The sequence below is a fragment of the Sceloporus occidentalis genome, unplaced genomic scaffold (genome assembly GCF_023333645.1).
Source record: "Sceloporus occidentalis isolate IW3139 unplaced genomic scaffold, rSceOcc1.0.p SCAF_96, whole genome shotgun sequence".
Lineage (NCBI taxonomy): Eukaryota > Metazoa > Chordata > Lepidosauria > Squamata > Phrynosomatidae > Sceloporus > Sceloporus occidentalis.
Window position 1 is genome coordinate 2,578,678 of NW_028317076.1, and position 23,709 is coordinate 2,602,386.

The 23,709-nt window shown below is 40.1% G+C and overlaps 1 protein-coding gene across 1 annotated transcript in view; it reads left to right on the forward strand.

Moving 5' to 3' along the window:
• Positions 1–23,459, forward strand: part of LOC149284271 (protein AF-9-like) — a 92,823-nt gene extending 69,364 nt beyond the window's left edge. Inside the window, exons 7-12 of the mRNA XM_089496944.1 lie at positions 8,921–8,996; positions 13,581–13,707; positions 15,522–15,618; positions 20,240–20,311; positions 22,597–22,668; positions 23,328–23,459. Of these exons, the coding sequence (XP_089353070.1) occupies positions 8,921–8,996; positions 13,581–13,707; positions 15,522–15,618; positions 20,240–20,311; positions 22,597–22,668; positions 23,328–23,459 (576 nt within the window). The remainder of the gene's footprint in view (positions 1–8,920; positions 8,997–13,580; positions 13,708–15,521; positions 15,619–20,239; positions 20,312–22,596; positions 22,669–23,327) is intronic.
• The last annotated feature ends 250 nt before the right edge of the window (positions 23,460–23,709 follow it).

Sequence of the window (23,709 nt, forward strand, 5' to 3'; positions counted from 1 at the left end):
CACACTTGTTGGGCTTAATACCAAATACACTGCAGTTTTTCTTCACGAGTGTACATGTGCAATAAATTGTCATTTTTGTAGTAACAGTCCGTAAAAATAAATTTTGGCCTTATATGCCAGTTTTTGTATCATTCGAGGGCGGCACAATACAAATGAAGGCTAGTGTCAACAGTACCGACTGTGATCCTTTTCATGCATGCCTAAGGTCACACAAATGATGGGCCTTTCCAGTCTGATGTAAGACTGGTAGCTACGTCATCACAGAATGAGCAGAGCCCTTCATAACTTGAAGGGCACAATGGCCAATTGTTATAATTATGCCCCTTTTAACATAATAGAATACAAAGTGGAACAAGAAGTCCCAATGAAGGTTGAGCGAATGCAAGGATTTAGGTGTGGATCCAGTAGACTATACAAAGTAACAAAAAATGAGGTCAAGGTACTTTACAAGTTTATAAACAACATAACCTCTGGTATGTTGGGTTAACCAGCTAGCTTGTCGTATGTTTTGAGAAGTTGCATTACGTGGTGCTTTTTGTCTAAGAGACTATGATTTTGTTTGCATGGAATTAGTTTGGGCTTATGTGTTTGGAGGATAATGGAGCAGTCGGACATTCCAGCTGGCCTTATGTTTCTTATCTGCCTGAATATCTGTCTCCTCCTAAATCATTCAAAAGACACCAAAGCCCTTACTTCCCCTGGAGGCTTCAGTAAGGCACTATGCTCCATGCCGCAGTAAACTATAGGATTTGGTGTGTGTCTGAAGGGTTGGGGTGAAGAGTAATAGCTTCTCAATAATGGTTCATGTGAATGCAACTAAACCCTTAAACGAAATGGTGTGCATCATCGTCAATACTAGTGCTCAGTGTTTTGGGCTGCAGCTGGAGATCTTCATGAGCTCGCTGGTTGCATCATAGCAACATCTCTATAAGCTCTCTGATTGCTTCTATACATTGCTAGCACCAAGTGAAACAGCTGTTTACTAGTAAGACTATTATGCTGTTTGCCACTAAATAATGGCAGCTATATGTTAATATAAATAACATGATCACAGAAAATTATGTATAAATATTTTGTTAGGTTTACTGCTGCTCCAAAATGCTGCTAAAAGTAGATAGGGCCAGTGTTAGCACCAGGTGTCCCAGGATGTTTAAAGGGTTACAGAATCTGAGGGGTGCCGAGCACTGGTGTATTCTTCCCAGGGAGCGAGGTCCAAAGTGGTAGCAGACCTTTCATGGGGACCCCAATTCCCGTGCCTCTCTTTCCTCCCCCTGGTGTAGGAGCTCAGTATTTCCTTTGTGTGAGTGTGAGTTTTCTACAGCAAGGAAATTCACAGTTTTTTTTAAGATAAAATGTTATCATTCTGTGTACGTGTGTTAAATTCAGAGCCACCTGCCACCACTGTAACAACCAATACAGCAGGAGATGGTATAGTAGAGATAGGGAGTCCGAGGTTCTGTTCACCAACACTTGTTACTTCCAAGCTCTTTATATGGAAATAATGTTGGCATCCTACTGTTTTCTCTGTCTGAGGCCTCTTCTGCCTGATAGACTTCACATTCCAGTCACAACTGCCTTATCTTTTTGTATTGCTCCCTTAGGTGTTTTTTGTTTGACAATTAAACAGAGTATGTTTGGTTAAATTACAGTATCTTCTAATGGAAGAGAACAAGAGGGCATGATTAAAGTCAAAGGGTGGAAGACACACTGTGTGTGTGTATGTATATACTTCATATGTATATATACTGATCAGCCATAACATTTATAGCCATAACTAATATTGTGCAGGTCCCCCTTTTTCTGCCAAAACTGTCCTGACCTGTAGAGGCATGGACTCTACTAGACCTCTGAAGGTATGCAGGGGTATCTGGCACCAGCTTTAAGCTTTAAGTAGCATCCGCATGAATGGCAGGACCCAAGGTTTCCTACCAGAACATTGGCCAAAGCATCACACTGCTTCCGCCGGCTTGCCTTCTTCCCGTAGTGCATCCTGGAGCCATGTGTTTTCAAGGTAACCAACACACCCACCCGGCCAGTCACATGTAATTCATCAGACCAGGCCACCTTCTAACATTGCTCCGTGGTCCAGTTCTTATGCTCACCTGTCCATTGTAGGTGCTTTTGGTGGTGGACAGGAGTAAGCATGGGCACCCTCACTAGTCTGTGGCTACACAGCCCCATACACAACAAACTGCGATGCACTGCGTGTTCTGACACCTATCTATCAGAACCAGCATTAACTGTCCATGACTGTGTCGGCAGTCCACTGCTTTTCCTTCCTTGGACCGCTTTTAAAGGCACTGACCACTGTAAACAGGGAACACCACACAAGAGCTGCATTTTTGGAGATGCCCTGACCTAGTCAGCTACCCATTACAATTTGCCCTTGTCAAAGTCGCTCAGATCCATCAACTTTGAGGATGAAATGTTCACTTGCTGCCTAATACCGTATTGGCTCGAATATAGGCCGCACTTTTTTGGGTGCGGCCTATATTCTGGGTCCAGCGCAGGAATGCGCAATTCGTATCGCCCGCCGGGCAGGCAGCAGGGTTAGGATACAGATCCCCCGCAGTGGTGCAGGGGACCTGCATCCTACTCTCCGATACGCTCAGACAGCCTCCCCTGCCAGCACTTTCAATGGGGGGAGTGCCGGCACGGGAGATTGTCTAAGCACATAGTGCAGACGTTCACCAGCAGCGGCGATGCGCGTAAACAGCCCCCGCTGCCGGCACATCTGCACGATGTGCTTTAACAATATCCCTTGCCGGGAATTCCCACGTGCCAGCAGCGAGAGGTTATTAACGCTTGCATCGCCGCAGCCGGTGAACGTCTGCACGATGTACGCTAACAATCTTCCTTGCCGGCACTTCCCACGGCGGAAGTGCCAGCACCGGAAGTTGAATACGCGTACTCCGTAGATGTCCCCCGCCGGCCCTGCTAGACCCCAGGGAGTCTGCACCGGTAAGTCTAGGGGGGGCCCTCTCTTCAGGGCAGAGTTGCAGCATGTCTGGGGAGGGCAGAGTTGCAGCATATATCTGTTCCACTAGGTGTTTTTTTGTTTTTTTTTACTAAGAATTTTTTTTCTTTAAAAAAGCACCTAACTTTTAGGGTGCGGCCTATATTCGAGCCAATACGGTATATCCCACCCACTGACAGGTGCCATGATAACAAGATTATCAGTGTTATTCACTATATATATAATTATATTCTCTAGAGGGCTAGCCAGCTTTAAAACATGTCATTACAGAGTGCCATTGTTCTGTGCATGTTTCTGTACAGTTATAGTTGTGTCAGACATTTATCAGTGTCTAGCTAAAGTGATTATTATAAATCACACAGTGTATCATTTAGCAGTTATGATTATCCTTAAATAACATTACATTCATTTAATACTTTTAGATTTATGTGATTGTGCTAAACATTAATTTTAAAGAGTAAAAAGTATTGTCTGGGTGAGAAGGGGCAGATCTCTTTGTTCATATCATAGTGATTTGTTGGCTTCTGCCCTGAGAGCACTGAGCTTTTTTGACATGTGTGCCTTGGTGTAGATGTTTACCAAGTCATCCCTACTTTCAATCCTTCCAATACCTGGGAACTTTCTAAATGGGCTGACAGTGAGACACTTGAAATATTAGCCCTTTTATAGCCCGCCTTGAGCATTCCATGTAGTGACTCTCCAAATGTGTTACACAAATGGCTCGAATACAGTTTCTGATTGAAACCTTGACTTGTCAGTATTTAAAGGATTATAGAGAAATATCCGTGAGTCTTATATATGATCACAACCAGGGTAGAAAAGGAAGAAGTCGGTTCCAGACTGTGTGACCCTGAGAATCTGCCTCTTCACCCTGAAAACCTGGCATTGGGGCAAAAACTTTGAGATTTAGGGGCAAACCCTGAGAGTTCCCGGGTATGATAATTTCCCCTTATGTCCTGCTCAATCTCTGCCGCTGCCGTGCTCGGAGACACTGGTATTTGTGCCCAGGGTAAGTTCAGCCCCAAGTCCAGCGGCTGCCTGATGACGCAGGTGCAGTTACACATTCCTTTTTTTTGGTCACCTAGCGTGCAGCTGGAATCTCCAAGATTTTTAATGGTATTACATAGCAAATATCTTTACTATCATGCCTCTTCCTAATTTTCTTCCTAATCTATACGTTTTAAAGTCTTTGTAGCATAACTACTCCAGAGAACATGGCATAGGAATACAAGTATAATGGGTGCCTGAAATGATCCTTTTCATAAAATGTGTCAAATATATTCACACTCTTCCTTTCTTTCTATACTCCGTTGATGAATGCATTATGTTTTTCAGTGGCAGGTCCTCTATGATGCATCGGGAAGCCATGATAGCCGTAGTAGTAGTAGGAGTTTTAGCGTCCATATAGTTATCTGATTTACAAGTTATAATTAAAAGCATCATATTCCGAGCCAATTCTCTAATGATCGAGAATAATGTGATGTGCATCTGCAGCCAAATACCCAGATTGTGCCAAACGCTGGACATATAAACATTACATTGTCTGTTGTTTGTTAGACATGACGATATTAATCTGTTCTACTGAGTTTTTTTTCGATTGTATTCCCTATAACCTCTGCCGAGTCTGTGATTTAAGATCAGGCTTCTGCGAAATCCTACTTTTGACGCTGTAAATTGAGGTTGACCCGATTTGAATTTAATGAAAGTAGTCACGTCTGCTTTTGTCAGGTTACAGGCATCCCAAACCCTGGCATCATTTTTCCTTTTTGTGGAAGGCATTTCACTTTAGTCGTATTTCTGTCATTTTGTAAAACTTCTATAAAATGCCTCGGACATTAAGCTAGGAGGGGACATGTGCCAATGACTGTTCTCTAACAATCTGTGGAAAGTAGGGGTGCGGGGCAGGGAATATTCTGTTACAGACTAGGAATCTTTCTAATTGTGAGAAAAGGCGGTGCGAGGCTGTAAATCTGCCCGCTCATTATAAACTGCAACAATGGATTGTTTTACAGAAAGAAGCAACTGCTAGGCTAGTGGAAGCCATGTGCTGAGGGATGCTGCTAAGATCAGAAGTCCGTGCAGCTTCCAGGGTTACTCACAAACTCCAGGATTCCGCTGGATTTACTGGCTCTGTAATCCTCATAAAAAAATTGATAACAGAACCACGCAAACAGCGTCTTTGCTTTGCTTTGTTCTGTCTATAATTAGCAGCTGCTAGCATTTCAGATTACGCTGATCTGTGGCATATTCTGGTGTAGTGCACCAGGCCCGGGAGACAGCAGCCCCTCTGCTACCAACATGAGGCAGATCCTCCTACTGGGCGATCAGGCTCCGCAGCCTTAATAGCTGGAGTGCGGAGATATAACGCCATGTCCCTGTGCTCAGCAGTAAGGGCAGCAGCTGCTATTATCCAAATATCAAGTCAACCAACAAGCAACACAATGTTCTTATGAGCATTTACACTGTATAATACTACAACAGGGTTAACATTGTTTGGAAAACCCTTCTGGACAAAGTTTACAATTAACAGGTCCATAGAATTTATATTAAAGATCTGACTTAATCCATCCCACTCTCGTACTGTGCTATCATAAATACCAGTGGCTGTAGTGATGGCATAGAGCATCATACGTTGAGTAACAATGTGTACACGCACACGCACGCACACGCACACACACGCACCCTCATTGTATCAAGTGTAAATGTGACACTTCCTATAAAGGTGGTGATCATCTCATGCAACAGGCAGCCTAATATGGCTGCAGGCTACCATGCCATGAATAGTAAAAAAATAAATACATAAAAAAAATAAAAAAATGCTTGCCTGCGTGTTAAATACTGATCTTAGATAAGTTGGCTGGCAGGCCCAAAAAAGTCTGATCCCAATTATCATACAGGGATCAGGCTTCTGCCACAAGTGCCCCCACCTGTCAGTGCCCCCCAAAATAACACATCTAATTTTAAAGGACATAAACACACTTTTATTTCCTACAAAAAGTACATGTGCTTTTGTGATCTACAATCATCCTCAGCAAGACGATGATGATGATAGGAGTTGTAGTTTTGTCAATTGTGCATTTTCTTCTGTAATGTGTTTGTTTACTAAATTAAGTGTTTATAAGCCTACCCTGTTACATGGTCTCTAGTGTTATGTCATGCAGCCTGTAACATCCTGTAAACTATCCACATAGATTGTTTCTGTAATATAGAGGCGCAGCTGTCTACTGTAGAGAAACTCATACTTTTATTGGGTAATTTGAGCAGGTGGGCTGTTCACTGTCAATGTTACAAACTAGCATACTAGCTGTAAAAAGTGCACGGCTTTTAAACAGCAGTGTAAACCTTGTAATATTGAATATTTATTACCAGAAATAGGAATATTCTTGTGCTGTCTCTCCCTCCCTTCCTCCATCTCTTTCTCTCCCTCCCCTCTCTCTCTCATGTATATATTCCACCAAATCATTACAATGTGTCTTTTTCAACTCGACTAGTTTGGTGACCATTATCATAGAAAAATCATGTTTAAAACGTGCCTTTTTTCTACTGAATTATTTTTTTAAATGTTGGACTATACATCTAAAACCTGTATCAAAGTGTTCTTTATACCTGTCCTTGTTGATTTGTGGGGATACACTAAAAATGAAAAAGTGGAACCGAGGTGAAATGACCATATGGTAAAAGTGTGGGAAAACCTCAATTCACTAGTACCCGTTTTTGTATGTAACTGTACATGACATGTATTTAGTTGGTCTCATATTACTCCTGTATTTATACCATCATTGGCAGAAGGCATATGGGGATCTATACTTGATCTTTCGGGAGGATCTAGGTAGTCTTTCTATTGCATGCCTGACAGTGTGCCTTAACTGTAATCCTTAAAGACCAGGTAGTTCTGGTTTTATATCTGTTTTTCATAAGGATTTAGCTGATTAAGATTCTGAGTTATCCAGGGTCACTAAGGCAGGGATAGCATCTACTGGAGTACCAGTCATATTCTCATTAGCGCACTGGGCATACATGTTGTTCCTCTGCAGACTCTGTTCCTGGCTCCAGCTTGGAATTAACGTCACATGTTTTATGTTGCTATCAGTGTGATATATATCTGATGTGCAGGGATTTGCAGTTGTAGTTCTTACCGTCCTGTGACATACAGTTGTGTAGTTTTACATATCAGGGTATAATAACAATCATCTGTTCCTTAGCAGATCTAAAAATTGGGCAAATACAACCTCCGATGAATGACAACACATATTACACTGTCATTATTTATTCAACAAAAATAAAGCCAAAATGGTGAATATCTGGACTTTGACTGGGCCATTGCAACACCTTGATCCTTTTTCAGCCATTCTGTTGTAGATTTGCTAGTGTGCTTGTGATCATCGTCCTGTTGCATTATCCAATTTTGGCCAAGCTATCGGACAGAGGCCTCATATTTGACTATAGAATATTTTGGCCTGCAGAGGAGTTCATGGTCGACTCAATGACTGCAAGGTTCTCATGTCCTGTAGCTGCAAAACAAGCCCAAATCATCACCTCTCTACCACGGTGCTTGTGTTCATCAGACGTTGGGCTGTGCATTATGGCCATCTTCATTTTGGTCTTGTCTGTCCAAAGGACAGAATTTTTGTGGCTTGTTCAGATGCAACTTTGCAAACCTAAGCTGTGCTGTCTTTTTAGAGAGAATAGGCTTTCTCCTGGGAACCCTTCGAAACAAACCATATTGCTTCTCTCTTTTTCTAATTGTACTGTCATGAACTTTAACCTTTAACATGTTAACTGAGGCCTGTAGAGTCTGAGATGTAACTCTTGGGTTTTTTTGCAATTTCTCTGAGCATTGCACGGTCTGACCTGGAAAGACTGGCAACTGTCAACATGTCTGTTTTCCACTTTTGAATAATCTTTCTCACTGTAGAATGATGTACTTTGATGTAAATTGTTTGGAAATGGGCTTATACATCTTCCCAGATTAATGGGCAGCAACCGTTGCTTCTCTATGATCATTGCTAATGTATTTCCTCCTCAGCATTGTGTTGGCACACACACACCTGAATGCACCAGACGTTTATAGAACTTGCTGATGATCAATTTATCAAAGGCATTTGATTACCTGCACCTGTCTGCTACTTAGCATCTTAAGTCCTATGGAAGCAGTAACGGTGTACTTAGTTTTTCACACATGGCTTCTCCATTTTGGCTTTATTTTTGTTGAATAAATCATTGTATTTACCTCATTTTTAGACCCGCTAAGGAACAGACTATTTTGTCCTGATATGTAAAACCATAGAATTTAAAGAGGGCGAACTTTCTTTTTCACACAACTTTATATAGTTTTCCAAATGAGATTGTTTGTGATTATTTGTTGATGTGTGCTAACCCGACCATTGTCTTTGCATTTAATAAGAAACTATATTATGTGGCTGCGGATACATGGTGTGTGCCTCATGAACAAGAGCTGCAGATTGGCTTCACATGGCCATGGCTAGAGACTACCAGCGGTGATGATTTTGAGGGGGGGGGTCATTTTTTCTTCAAAACTACATTGAATTATATTCATTATTTTAGACTGATAGTTTTACTTTTGTCATTTGATTTATTCTGATTTCTTCTGTTTGCGTAAGCTAATTTATATTTGGTCTTGAGGCATATAATAGTAAAATGTACTGTATAGATTTTATGTAATCTACAGAGTGATATAAAAGATTGTAGTCACATAAGCAGACTATATCATATGCTAATCCTCTGTGTCTGTGTACAGGAAGACTTTACTCTTGCCCTTATTCATGAGTGATGATTTTTAAGCACCAGGAGTTTTAGTATTCAATCCTTGTCAGTCTCAAAGTTAGAAAACATATCTTTGATTATTTATCTTAAGTGTTATAAAAGAAGTATATAAAGCTAAAAATGTTTTGTATTTCATTTGTCTTGTTCTTTTCTTCACAGTCGGGTCAGCCAAGTCCTGCCAGTTCGAGCTCGAGCTCAAGTTCCAGCTTGGCACCACCTCATAACCACAGACAAGGTATTAAACTAATAAAGTAACAATGCTGGCTTTACCAAAGCACTGAATGAAATGTGTACATTCCTTGTTGTGTTTCTCAACTGTATTATTTACCTGAAACTGCAGATGAGATTTGACATTAATAAGTTTAAGATTATGCATATTTAACCCCTTGATGACAATTGCCGGTCCGGGCACGTCACGGAAAATCAAGTCGTTAACGACAATTGACGTGCCAGGACCGACACGTCTTTAAACGGGTGCAGAAAGCGATCTACTTTCGCTTTCTGCACCCAAACAGCGTTGCTGTAATGCCTCGACCTCGAGGCATTCAGCAACGCCATGGTTGGCACTCGGGGCCATCTCTGGCCCCTCCCCGGGGCGTCAACATCCGCCATACATTGTATGGCGGCGGACGCCCGTTTTAAAAGCGTTTAGGAGGCGATCAACGATCACCTCCTAAACTTAAATGGTGTCGCTGAAATGCCTCGATCAGGAGGCATCCAGCGACACCAAACACTTACCTGGGGATGGACTGTGACCGCTCCGGAAAAAAAGGAAGGCCCGGGAAAAAAACAATAGAGAAGAAAAAGTTTGCTAGATGGTCTCCAGACCCTCTAGAGAACTCTGGCTCCACTTGCAGGTTGAATACAGGTACTGCATTCAACCATGCAAGTCAATGGAGCCCAGCTTTCTAATCACAGTGTGATTAGTAAAAATAAATAAAAAAATAAAATAAAATTAATAATAATTAGAAAAAAATAGTAAAAAAAACAGTAAAATGTAAAAATAATTTCCCACTGATGTCACTATCAGGGGAACCTTCAAGTTGAAAAAAAGTTAAATTTTTTTAAAAATAGGCAAAAAAAATACAATATATATATATAAAAAATATATTTTGTGAGCAAGTCCTAAAATTAGCATATTAGCTTAAAACAATTCTCGCATGGAAAGAGTTAAAATACTGGCATATTAAATGTCCATGGGGTGTCTACTTTAAAAAAATGTATGATTTGATGGGGTAAAATGAATTGGCCGGGTTCAACAATGTCCCAAATAACACGGGGGGAAGGATGGCCACACATCTAATTTCCAATTAGAAAAATGCACACGTACCAAATGTGGCCTTTTAGTTCCCCCAAAAAATGACAAACCCATGCATGTGGGATATCACTGTACTCAGGAGATGTTGCTGAACACATATTGGGGTGTCATGTGACAGCAGCATAAACCAGGAGCTGTAAATTCATACATAAAGTAGGTGTGTGGGGGAAAAATACACACAAAAAAATACTACTGCAAACTTTGAAAAAATTCTGGTGGTAAAATGTGTGCATGCAAAGAGTTAAAATACCCTGGGGTGTCTAGTTTTCAAAAATATATGGTTTTGTTGGGCACACTGAAATGGCCCGGCTCAAAGATGTACCAAACAGGGCATGGGCAGTGGATCCCCAAATGCCAAAGTTCAACATTGAAAAAAATGTGGCCCTTTTGCCCCCAAACAGCCAGGCAAAATCATTCATGTGAGGTATCGCTGTACTCAGGAGATGTTGCTAAACACATATTGCAACAAATGCAAAAAAATGACTACCACAAAGTTTGACAAAGACTGGTGGTAGATATGGTGCAGGGAAAGAGTTAAAATACTAGCATTTGAAATACCCTGGGGTGTCTAGTTTTCAAAAATATATGGCTTTATTGGGCATACTGAAATGGCCCGGCTCAAAGATGTACCAAATAGGACATGGGCAGTTGATCGCCAAACGCCAAAGTTCAACATTGAAAATGCGCATGCCCCAAATGTGGCCCTTTTGCCCCCAAACAGCCAGGCAAAATCATTCATGTGAGGTATCGCTGTACTCAGGAGATGTTGCTAAACACATATTGGGGTGTTTTATGATTGTGAGATATACCAGAACATGTTTATTCATACCTGAATAAAATGTGTGTGAAAAACAAATGGAAAAAAAATTACTACCATAAAGTTTGACAAAGGCTGATGGTAGAATTAGTGCTTGGAAAGGGTTAAAATACTAGCATTTGGAATTCCCTGGTCTGTCCAGTTTTCAAAAATATATGATTTGATGGGGTAAATTGCATGGGCCGGCTTCAAATATACCCGAAATGGCACATTGGGGGAAGAATTACCAGATTTGGAAAAAATGGCTTTGAAATAGCAAAACGCTACCTGTACTTATTGCCCCATAATGTGTAGAAAAAAGCAAAAAAAACATAAAAACATTGGGTATTTTTAAAGTCAGGACAAATAGTAGAATCTATTTAGCAGGTTTTTTCATTACCTTTTATAGATGAGTAAAAGATTTTTCAACTAAAAGTTAGAAACAGTCATTTTTTTCTAAATTTTTCACCATATTTTATATATATATATATTTTTTTAATAGTAAATAATATGATACATCTAAAGAAAGCCCTTCTTGTCCTGAAAAAAACAATATCTAATGTGTGTGGGTTCAGTAAACGGGGAAGAATATAATTACAGCTAAACACGAGCAGCGCAGAAATGTTTAAACGGCCATTGTCACGAAGGGTACAAAAAGTAAAATCAGCCTTTGTCACGAAGGGGTTAATAGAGAGGCATCTAGGCAACTCATAGAATGTTTGTAGGTAGATATGCCAGCAGTATATAATCCCAATTGAGAGAATTCATTGATTTATCGGAGGGAATCGTATGTCACTATGCTTAAAGCAGTAAATGTTATGTCATTAAAGAAGACTTTGCTACTGGTGAATCATCTAACCTCAACATTTGGAACAACCTCAACATTTGGTATATCAGAATGAATCTCTGAAAACTAGGGCTGCAACTAACGATTATTTTCATAATCGATTAGTTGGCTGATTATTTTTTCGATTAATCGGATAAAAAAATTTCAAATTTTCATTTATTTAAAATAATTTAATAAATTATACCTCCCTATGCCATAGTGCACTCATAGATTTGCAGACTGGTTCACGGAAAATACTTTTATAAATAAGTACTGGGTTATTTTCTTTGGCCCCAGGATTTAGATTCCACTCAGTTTGCCCCCCCCCCCTTTAGCTCTAACTGCACCTTAAGTTAACTTTATTTAATAACATCTGCCCCTAAATTAACCCTAAACACCCCATCAATCACAATTAACCCTAAACACCCCACTAACTATAACTGCCCCTAAATTAACCCTTAACCCCCTCACTAACTATAACTGTTCCTAAATTAACCCTAAACACCCCACTAACTATAACTGCCCCTAACTTTCAGCAGCCCAAATATAAATTTTATACTCACCAGTGAGTTCTTGAGCCATGTCGACAGTATAGGAAATGGGCGGGGCCAATCAGCACTTTGACCCCGCCCCGCCTTTCTCACTGTCCCTCCTTTCAGCCAATCGGCAGTGACTGCAGGGAGGAACTGTAAGTAGGAGCTGCTGCTGTGAGTCAGACACTAAACAGATTATAAAACGAGGGATATTTTTCAGAGCATTTGCTCTGAAAAAACCCTCATTTTATATTCGATAAAAATTGATTCAACTAATCGATAATGAAATTTTCTTTTTTTTTCGATGAATGAAAGGATTTTCATTATCGATTTTATCGATTAGTTGTTGCAGCCCTACTGAAAACTATTATGTGTTTCTTTTACATCATAAATTGTATGTTGTTTGGAGAACAGGTCCAGTTAAGGACCGGTTATATGCTGTTTATCGCATAAAGCACTGCCTGCCGTTTATGTAAGCACTTGGTGAAGGTGTTCTGAGAAGTAGGGAAGGCACAGTAGTGTAGTTTTGCTGCACCAATCCAGCTCCCATTAGGAGTTAGGGAAACTACTTGCTTGACCAGAATTTGACCTTGAACTCAAAGGAGTATGCTAAAAACGAAATAGATCAAAAACAGGCAAACAAAAGCACCCTGCTTCAAATAAAGCCTGCAATCAAATTGATTTGTTATACCACCCCCTTTATTTTATCCTCAGTCCAGAGCTTAACCCAAATACCTTATTTCTCTGGGCATCCATTTTGTCGCAATGACTGCTCTGTGCAATACTTTTAATTTTCTTGCTTTATATCTAATTTACATTACTGAAGCAAATCTCATGCAGCAGACCCTTAATCCTTATTGTATTTCAAATATTGGGCTCTTAGATGTTGGATATAGTTTTATGTTTGTGTCTTAATCTCCCAAAACCTTAACATAAATTAGTAATAAGAAAAAAAACAACAATATTATTACTTGAGGTAATACCTTAATATTTTTAACATTCACTAATTTGATATCCCAACATGTAAACTAGGGTTCCTTGTAACGCCTGAAAACCTTCAATTTAGCACATTGTTTATCCAATCATATCTTTTTTTATTCCTAAAATATGATTTGTTATTTGACTAACTAAACTTTTACAAATGACAACAAAGAAGGGGTCCAGCACACCTGCCTCAGCAGACCTTGATTAAACCAATAGCCATGCATTTTAAATAAACTTATACGTCCATTCCAACTAGAAACCTCTGCCTTTAAATCACAATGAATGATGTGTCAGACAGCAAACACAATGATTTTCTTGATCCAGTGTACTAACTTGCATAGGTTTCTTTATGTCTTGTCCAGGCAGCCTTAGGTCCATAATGAAAGACTTGCATTCTGATGAGAATGAGGACGAATCTGATGATGCAGATGATAATGATTCTGAGAACGAGAGGACGATCCATATGCATGGAGGAAGCCGGGCTCGCAGGTATATACTGTATAAACCATCTTAAAACAGAAGTTAATTTAACACACGCTGAAGAGACTTCACTGTTTTAACGCAATTTCAGCCTGCTTAACAGGTTCTTTACATTTGAAATTGTGAATTAGGATTTAAAGGTATTTGTGTGTGTGTATATGTTTATATATCTTACACATACATACGCCGATCAGCCATAACATTATGACCACTGACAGATGAAGTGAATAACACTGATAATCTTGTTATCATGGCAACTGTCAGTGGTTGGGATAAATTAGGCAGAAAGTGAACGTTTCATCCTCAAAGTTGATGTGTTAGAAGCAGGAAAAATATGCAAGCCAATATCTGAGCGACTTTGATGTGGGCCAAATTGTGATGGCTAGACGACTGGCTTTTGTGGGGTGTTCCCAATCTGCAGTGGTCAATACCTATCAAAAGTGGTCCAAGAAAGGAAAAGCTGTGAACTGGTGACGGGGTCATGGGAGGCCAAGGCACATTGATGTACGTGTTTGGGTGGGCGAAGACTTGCTTGTGTGTTAAAATCCAACAGGCGAGCTACTGTAGCTCAAATTGCTGAAAAATTTAATCCTGATTCATCCTGATAGAAAGTTGTCGGAACACACAGTGCATCCCGGTTTGTTGTGTATGGGGCTGCATAGCCACAGGCCAGTCAAGGTGCCGATGCTGACTCCTGTCCACTGCTGAAAGTGCCTACAATGGGCACGTGAGCATAAGAACTGGACCACGGAGCAATGGAAAGTGGCCTGGTCTGATGAATCACATTTTATTTTACATCACATGGATGGCCGAGTGTGTACTAGTTGCTTACCTGGAGAACACATGGCACTAGAATGCATCCATGGCCCCACCTCGCAACTTACAGGACTTAAAAGATCTGCTGCTAACATCATGGTGCCAGATACAAGAGCACACCATCAGAGGTCTAGTGGAGTCCATGCCTTGACGGGCCATGGCTATTTTGGCAGCAAAAGGGGGACCTGCACAATATTAGGCAGGTGGTCATAATGTTATGGCTGATTGTTGTGTGTGTGTGTATATATATGTAATATATTTCTAGCCTTTTTAATTTTCATGATGTTGAAAGACAGTAAATGTGTCTGTGACATACAATGCCAGCATTTAGAACTGACTATAGAAGCATATGAGTGGAGCCCACAGGTAAAAGAAAATATAAAAAATGCATCCACATGCCTGAAGTAGTTGCTTCTAATGAATGTGAAAATGAGACCTCTGCAAATGAAAATATCACATATATATATATATATATATATATATATATATATATATATATATATATATATATATTATGTATGATTGAGATCAAGAAAAATGATGGGTTTGCTCCCTCTCATTCTCATCTTACTTCCCCCTCCCTTTTTCTTCAAGCATTTCTGAGTCTTTTCCTCTGATTTATGTTAATTTCAAAGGAAGACTTTTGATCACTAATGTAATGTATGCTCAATACAAAGTTCATCTCTTGGAGTAAACTTAGCACATGGGTCCTAAAAGCAGCATTTTATTCAATGTGAGAATTTGGTTGAATGGACAGCATGTATTATATGTATGCTACTGTTTATTTTGATGAGATTGTGACCTTTCAAGTAAACTGACTGTGTGCTATAAGCCATTGCTAAGTAACGCTGTGCACTCCTGCCCTCTTCTCTGTCCGTCTTCTCTGTCCCTCTTGTAACTTTTTATCATTTCAAGTCAAAATAGTTCAATAAACTTTTAGATATAAAAAACTGACCAAATTCATACTGACCAATTGCGTTGCACAACTTTGCCATAATTTCTTTTAGGATAAGCCTAAGCGATGGAAGCAATAGTGAAAGCAGTTCTGTTTCTTCGCCATTACGAAATGATCCTCCGACGTTGCTGAAAACAAACAACAATCAGGTAAGGATTTCGTAACATACCGTTCACACGTCGTCTTTTTTTATAGTTGCGCTTAAAAGGTTCCTTAAAACACCAGAGACTGAGCAATGAATTCCAAAAATGCTTTTTTCCCCCCTCTTGTTTCTTTTTCACCCTCAAGGTCATGACATGTTAACAATTCTAAGAGGTAGAAAAGCCTAGATACTGTAAACCATGTGTTTTTCATTGCAGCAGGGTATGTAACCTACCCCTGGTTTTGTCTATTTCTCTTTCCACATCACTTCAAGGACTTGATACGGCTGCAAATCTGTTAACCTCACAAAGGGAACAGAAGCACAGTGTCTGCCCGCACACTGTTCTTTACATAGAGTTAATAATGCACAGTTAAGATTCTAGCTTTTACAGCCATACAATACTGGCTGCATTTAAACTCTGCTGCCATAGCAGCAGGGCCTGACGTGCGTGTCCCCAACATTTATCCACTATCTTTAACATAGGAGCATGCTAAACACACACAGCACCACCCGAATGGCAGCGACTCCAATAAAAGGATCTGTTTGTGTTTCTGTGCTGTTTTGTGAAAGTTATTTGCACAAATGGAATAAACTTTGCAAATTGCACGCCCTGCTTGATCTTGTAAAACCTGGTGTTTCCTTTTCACACCAGAAGGATTCTCTGGGTTATGTGGAATCCATAGTTCAACGTGGAAACCAATGGAACATTATGTACGATGCCAAGCATATTTTGCCAGAATCAGTTCTTATGACTGTATTTGTAGTATCTGGTCTCTGCCTAGGCGACACACGGTCATTCACAAAGGGCCCATCTCTCCCTCGCACGCACGCACACACTTACATACCTGATAACTTTGTTTTAGGGGGCATAACTGTAGTAGAAGCCTATTGGTGCGACACAACACATTTCACATTAAGACGTACGTCACTGACTTCTTATGAGACGAGCATGCAATTTAAGCCTAATTTTGTTTTATTTTTTCTTTGGTCAGTGACATTAATCAGTGTAAAATCATACGCCCTAAGCCTTCTTTTGACTAGTTACAATATTTTTGCTTTGCGCTATAACCTGTGCGGAAGCATTTATCAAAGAGAGAATTAAAAAAAAAAAAAAAAAAAGTTCCTTCACAGATACAGTATTGTATTAGATCAGCTAAATGGTCATCCCTAGGGAATAGAAGCCTGAATAAAAGGTCTGTTATGGAACCCGATTCCTTATAATAATGTTAACCTGTTACAACCCCTTGTAAAGAAATATAATTGGCTGTAGAGCATCAGGTTTAACCTGCAGCCATAAAAGCAAAGGCAGATGATTATCCATTATATGGAGATGGTTCTGAAGAGGATGATGAGACCTGAATGTGATCTACAGCACTACATTACCATCTGTATAAAAAAATGTTATGGCAAACAAAAGCTCATTTTATATGCACACTGTCCTTAAAGGAAAAAAAGGATCAGTTATCTTAAACATAGGAGTTATTCTGCCATGAAAAGCTGGCATGCTGAACGTTTAGGTCCCTTTAAAGTGTTAGTCCATATTGTTAAGATACTCCTTTTGTCTTCACACAGCATTTCACCAAACCTGTGTTGGATCAATTGATGGTTTGCCAGCTCAAACCAGGCATGAGTAACGCATACATTAAAAACATTGAAATAGAGTTTATATTTATGGTGATAACTACAACCAGGGCCGGCCCGACAATGAAGCTGAGTGGGCAACCGCTCCAGGCGGCACTTTTGAAGGGGCGGCACTTTGCCACCCCAAGCCCTTCTTCTTTTTTTTTTTTTTTTTTTTTAAAGCCGAGAAGAGAGAGAGAGAGGGCGCCGAGTGGTTTTATCTTACCAAGTTGTCAGCACCCGCTCCGCGCCCCTCACTCTCTCCTCTGCGAGCCCTCTAGCTTGGTCTCGGGGACGGCTTTTAATGTTGAGCGCCGGAAGATGACGTCATTTCCGGTGCTCAGCATTACAAACCGAGACCGAGCAGGGAGACTCGCCGCAGGACTGCTGAAAGGTAAGTAAGGGGGGGGGAGGGTAGATAATGGGGGGGGGCCTCAGGGAGAGGAAGGGTAAATAATGGGGGAGGGAGAGGAAGGGTAGATAATGGGGGAGGGAGAGGAAGGGTAGATAATGGGGGGGGGCGGCATTTTAAACTTCGCCCCAGGCGGCATTTTGTCTTGGGCGGCCCTGACTGCAACATGTATCTTTCAAGTTGGGAATTCCAACAGGATGAACAGAAAAGGACATTGTTTGAGCAGGGAAATAAAAATTTAACTTTACTCACTTTTTTTAGCCAGTATTTTTTTTTCTCCAGAACGCTGAATTAAAATTGATTATTTTTAGTCCGTCCAGTTTGAAAAGATTACATATTGTGACAGTGGTACTTGTTGGCAACTTTCTGCATCTTTGCAGCATCTTTCTTTTCCGTGGCTTCTACAGTTATTCAAGAAGAAAGACATCAAATGCCAAATTTCCTGGTTGACCAAAACATGGTTTTATTTAATTTTAATTATGAGCTAAACAATAAATTGTTAAGTCAGTGAGGAAGTCAAACTAATTTATCTATGCATTTTGTAGGAGAAGGTCCCTGGGGTTGGTCCTTCATAATGCATAGCAAAGTCAGTGATTTCAAATGCAATGATTTGGTGATGTCGGTCCTTTCCACCAAGCTTTAGCCATTGAGCCAGTTATTCTTATGTATACTCGCTACAGAGCCAATTACATTGGTTCTCCTTTGGGCTGTCGCTGTTACGATGACATTCCCTGCAACAGTATTTACTTGTGTCCATAGCTCATGCAAGGCAATTGCTGTGCATGCTCAGCAAATCTGTCACATGCATACCTGGGGACTCTCTGGCTAGGGCTACCTTGGGAAATGTGGGTAAGAGGTCCCGCTGACGATAGTGGGCAGTCCAATCCAATCCAAAAGATTATTTTGGATGCAGTTTACTTTTTTACTTTATAGATCAACCACATATATTATTCTTTGTTGACTTTTTTCATAAGGCACCATTGTGTTCCTTGGTGTTATACAATAGGGACATACCTTACTAGCTTAACTTACTAGCAAGATATCCCAATGCTAAACTGAGCATTCTGTTTTTATCAAGCAACTGCACAGACATAAAAAGATGATACCTTTATTGGCTAACTGACGTATTATGGATTGCAAGCTTTCAAGACTATATAGGTCTCTTCTTCAGACGTACCATACCAATAATATGCCTGAAGAAGAGACCTAGATAGTCTTGAAAGCTTGCAAACCATTATACGTCGGTTAGCCAATGAAGGTATCATCTTTACCAGATTTGTTTTCTCAGTTATTCCTGTGTGCTGAGAGAGGCCAGAATAGTTGTCACAAACATCCTCTCAGACAAACTGCATGTGAACTGACCCTTTGGCTTTATCTGAGACTTTCTGGACTCAAAGATTTATTGGCCAGTGCTTACAGTAGTCCATATGAATTCTCCAGTTGAAAAATTTGGAATGAAGAGGATTTTAATTCAATATTGAACAGCCTTACAAGAAGGCCTGTGGGTGGGTGGATACCAGATTATTTTACTAAATATGTGGGGAATACTAGGATATTCTGTGGAGCCTCTGGAACTGCATCTAGAGGAAACCTATATAAAGGCATTCTGCAACAGCAAGGGCTCTTCAAAAATAAATAATCTTTTATTTGACTTATTATTACTTATCTTTGAAATGTATAGACCTGGCTAATGCAATGTTTTCATCTAGAAAATACAATTCTAAATAAAACTCCAACACAATACTATTCGAGCACATAAGCAAACATGAGTAATGATGGCTCCCCAGTAACAGCTGACTTGATTTGACAAGATGTGGCTTATCTCCTTAAAGTAGGGCTGCAAATTTAGTGAGGTTGGTAGAAACCATAAGGAGCAAGAGAGGAGAGGTCAAAGAGCTTTTTATCAGTCCCACCAGAGCCCAGACTGGGAAATTTGCAACGTACAATTATTGAAGTTTTGGGCCTGAGAGTGTTTTCTCTGTACAACTTACAACGCAAAACTTTACTTTGTTGGTGTATATGTAATATACCAGAGTGCCCGATCCTGTGCAATTATACACCTCCTTTCTGTGTGTTACCTGCAAACAGTCAGACAATGGAATCTCCCTTTGAGGAATTTCAGGGACACAGATAACACCTTATTACCAATGTAGTCAAATTAAGACAAGTTAGGTAATTTGCCATTACCAGTTTACTTTTAGGAATGCTAGCTTGACACAGGCAGAACTGGGTTTTGGAGGATATAAATTATACACACTCCTTTATAGTACTTGTCAAGGACTGGTCTGTCATGTAGGATTCATAGGTAGCTACAACCACAGTAACATGTTAATTTATTCTTGTGTCTTGGTATCATTAAATGTTTTTGTCTGAAATGATAACGTCTTAAAACCTTGTTTATCAGTAAAGTTATAGACAACTGTGGGTCTCTCAGAACTTGCAAGCTGCAAACCTGAAAAATATGTGGTGGGTTTTGTTTTGGAGGGCGGGAGTTAATTAGAAAAAAAAATGGGTTAGAAAACCTGCCTGTGGGATTTTCTAATGTGTTCGTTTAGAAATGTTGTCATGTCCGTCATGTTTTTTTTCTGCTTCCCAGATACTGGAGGTAAAAAGTCCAATCAAACAGAACAAGTCTGACAAGCAAATAAAAAATGGAGACTGTGATAAGGTAAATATTAAACATCCTTCATCTAGACCTTGAAGGCCACATTATCAGGCATGGCGGTACATTTTATTGGGTTTTCAGTGTACAGCTATATTATTTTACTGCCAAGGTATTTAAAACATCCATAGTGATGATGCAGCTATTGTTTTGCCCGAATCCCGTGGGCTGACTCCAATTACAGAGATGAGTGGTGAGCTTTCTCTTAATTATCAGTCTGCATCATGTGGCATCCCCCTTTCTCTGCCTGTGTCCTACCTACATGCCCCAGAGTTAAGAGAATACTGGGAGATTCTACATGGAATGTTCCCTGGAGAAAACTAAGAGGCTGGTAAACCGACTTTAATGTGTACACAATATTTTTTTATATAGCACCGTCATATTCTGCAGCACTGTGCAGACATAACAAGTAGTATATATAACATAACAATTCAACTTACAGGAACAAAAATTAATGAGGGACATGCTCAAATGAGCTTACAATCTAGAGGGAGTTGGCATATGTTACACAAGCAGTAAACGTGCCACTGTTAGGGATGGACTAGCCACATTGATATACCTATTGTCCGAAGACAGGAGATGTACTATAAATAGGCGAGTTAAGGAAAATGGGGGGAAGGGCACAACGCGTAACTTCATAGGCGTCTTTTAAGAAATGGGTCTTGAGGGTTTTTTGAAGGACTGAAGACAGGGGGAAAGACGGATATGCCGGGGGAGGGCATTCTAGAAAATAGGGACAGCCCTTGAGAAATCTTGCAAGCGTGCGTGATAAGTAGAATTTAGAGTACAGGACAGGTAGAGAGACAGGGTAGGAGTGTATTTCGAGATGAGTGTGGAGATGTAGGTAGGGGAATCGCTATGAAGGTCTTTGTAAGTAAGAGTCAAGAATCCTGAAGCGCACAGGCAGCCAGTGAAGAGACTGGCCAAGGGAAGAAGTGTTAGTAAAGTGATGGGTGGTGAAGATTAGTCTGACAGCAGCATTCATGGTAGAATGTAGAGGGATATGAAGGAGACCAGCTAAAATGGTTACAATAGATAGGGCAGGAGATAACGAGAGTGTGAACAAGAGTCTTAGTGGCATTCTGTGTTAGGAAGGGACGAATGCGGGCTATGTTTTTAAGATGGAGATGGCACTTTTTTTTTTTTTGGAGACAGAATGAATGTAGGGGTGAATAAAAGGTCTGGGCCAAAGGTGACACCATGGCAGCGAGCGTGAAGGGATGGGGAGATTGTACCATTGACATTAAGGGAAACTGCTGAGGGAATGTTAGCATTGGAGGGAAGATAAGTTTTGGAGAGATTGAGTTTAAGGAATTGGGCAGACATCCATTTAAGAAGTAGAGAGATGAGACTGTAATTGGAAAGATCAGTCAGGTCCAGGAAAGGCTTTTTTTAAGATTGGAGTTATGATAGCATGCTTGAAGGAGGATTAGACAGTTCTAGTAGCAAGGGAAAGGTTAAAGATATGAAAAGTGTAGAGACAAGAGCAGGTAAGATACAGTAAATATTCCTGTCAAATGAACCAATTCTTTGGTTGCTATGGTGATAAGATCCTGCCTAACCTACTGGCCAAATGAGTATACCAGCACTGCTTATTCAGAAAGGATATATTTTAAACTGATAAAATGTTATATTATATGCATTTTAAAGTTAAAAAACCCCCCAAAAAACAGATACCACATCATAGAATAATCCCGCTCGCTAAAATGATCTGCTACAGAGGCTGCTTGTAGATCCCATAATGATGGTAAAGTACTGATTTGTGATGTAGGCCTAGAAGTGATTTTTCCAGAGTGGGTTTTAGATTATACACACAACCTGGTTGGTAACAGAAATGTGGCACCATATGGAACCACAGCATCTGCTGGGAGCCAGGTTGTTTATCCCTGTCACTGCCGCAAAGTGAACCCCAGAAGCTCACCACGAGTCTCGTTTCTAGCGAAACTGCAGAATCCTCTTTAGCAGTTGAGTATAATTAACCCACTAAGATGAAATGTATTTAAATATAATAATGACATTATCATTACATTGACGTGCATAAAGTGCCCATTAGCCAACGCACAAATGTACCTCCCTGGGCATCTGGCACTCAGGAAACCCTCCCTCTCTACGCTCCCACGGTGGGCCCACGTGATGTTACATTATGTGACACTGCTGGGTACCCCCTCCTGGAGCCAAATATTCAGTGTAAATAAAGAAGTCCTGGAAGTTAAAGTTCATTCAGAACATGATCAACCAAGAAATGAACTGCCAAGCTGTAGGTGTTAATTTTTATTTTATTTTTTCATTAGGCGTACTTAGATGAATTAGTTGAACTGCACAGACGATTAATGACTCTAAGGGAGAGACACGTACTTCAGCAGGTAAAAATTGCGCCTTTCCTAAATTTCCACGTATATTGTTAATTTGTACAGACCCTCAGAAAAAAAAGTTCCTTTTATTAACAAATGATCACATAGTAACCCTGGCAGCTTTATAACAGCATTGCTTGTTAATTGCTATATGAACCTACCTTGGCGACTACTAGAAACATTATTGTTAGAACTTGCTCTTTTGTTGCATTAACTGTTATTATCTTAGATTATTTTATGTAGAGTGATAAAATAGCTAATGACTCTGTGTGCAATGCTAGGCCTGTATAGTAAGTATGTAGAGTGATATATTTCAAGTGTAGAATGACATCTCTGAAGGGTCTGTGTGAAGCTGCTCCTTCTATGACATGTGTAAGGAGAACGGTTTAGTTCTTGTAATCGTAACCGTTTGGTAAATGTAGACCATGAGGAGCGCAGCCTTTTAGTTTACTAAAAAGGCAACACCCTTTTGTCCCGTTTGTGAAACGCCACTATACTGTTGTATTCATTGTTATGGTCGTGCTCCATGCTGATTTGGAGCATGCATACAACAATGTAAAAAAAGTCACATGTCCTGCTATCATATGGGTACTTCTTAAATACATATAACAAAGAACCTTTAAGTCTGTTATTCCTTTATAAGATTTTTATTTGTTCTATGTCATTTTCAGATAGTAAACCTTATAGAGGAAACTGGACATTTCCATATCACAAATACAACCTTTGACTTCGACTTATGCTCTTTGGACAAAACTACAGTTCGTAAACTACAGAGTTATCTGGAAACATCTGGAGCATCCTGAAGTTGTCACCTATGCCTGCCTTGCTTGGACTCTTTGAGGACAGGAAACATACAACTTAACTTTTCATGATTGTTCAAAATAAAATGATCAGAACCAAGTTCTCAAGAGAAGGATAATGAAAACATCTTTCGTTGATTTTCTTCTTTTTTGGTGTTTCTTGGGCTCAGTGACATAAAAATAATCATGACAAGAGAAGGATTATCCTTCTCGTTAAGTATATATTCTTGGAGATTAAACCTGGAAAGCCTTG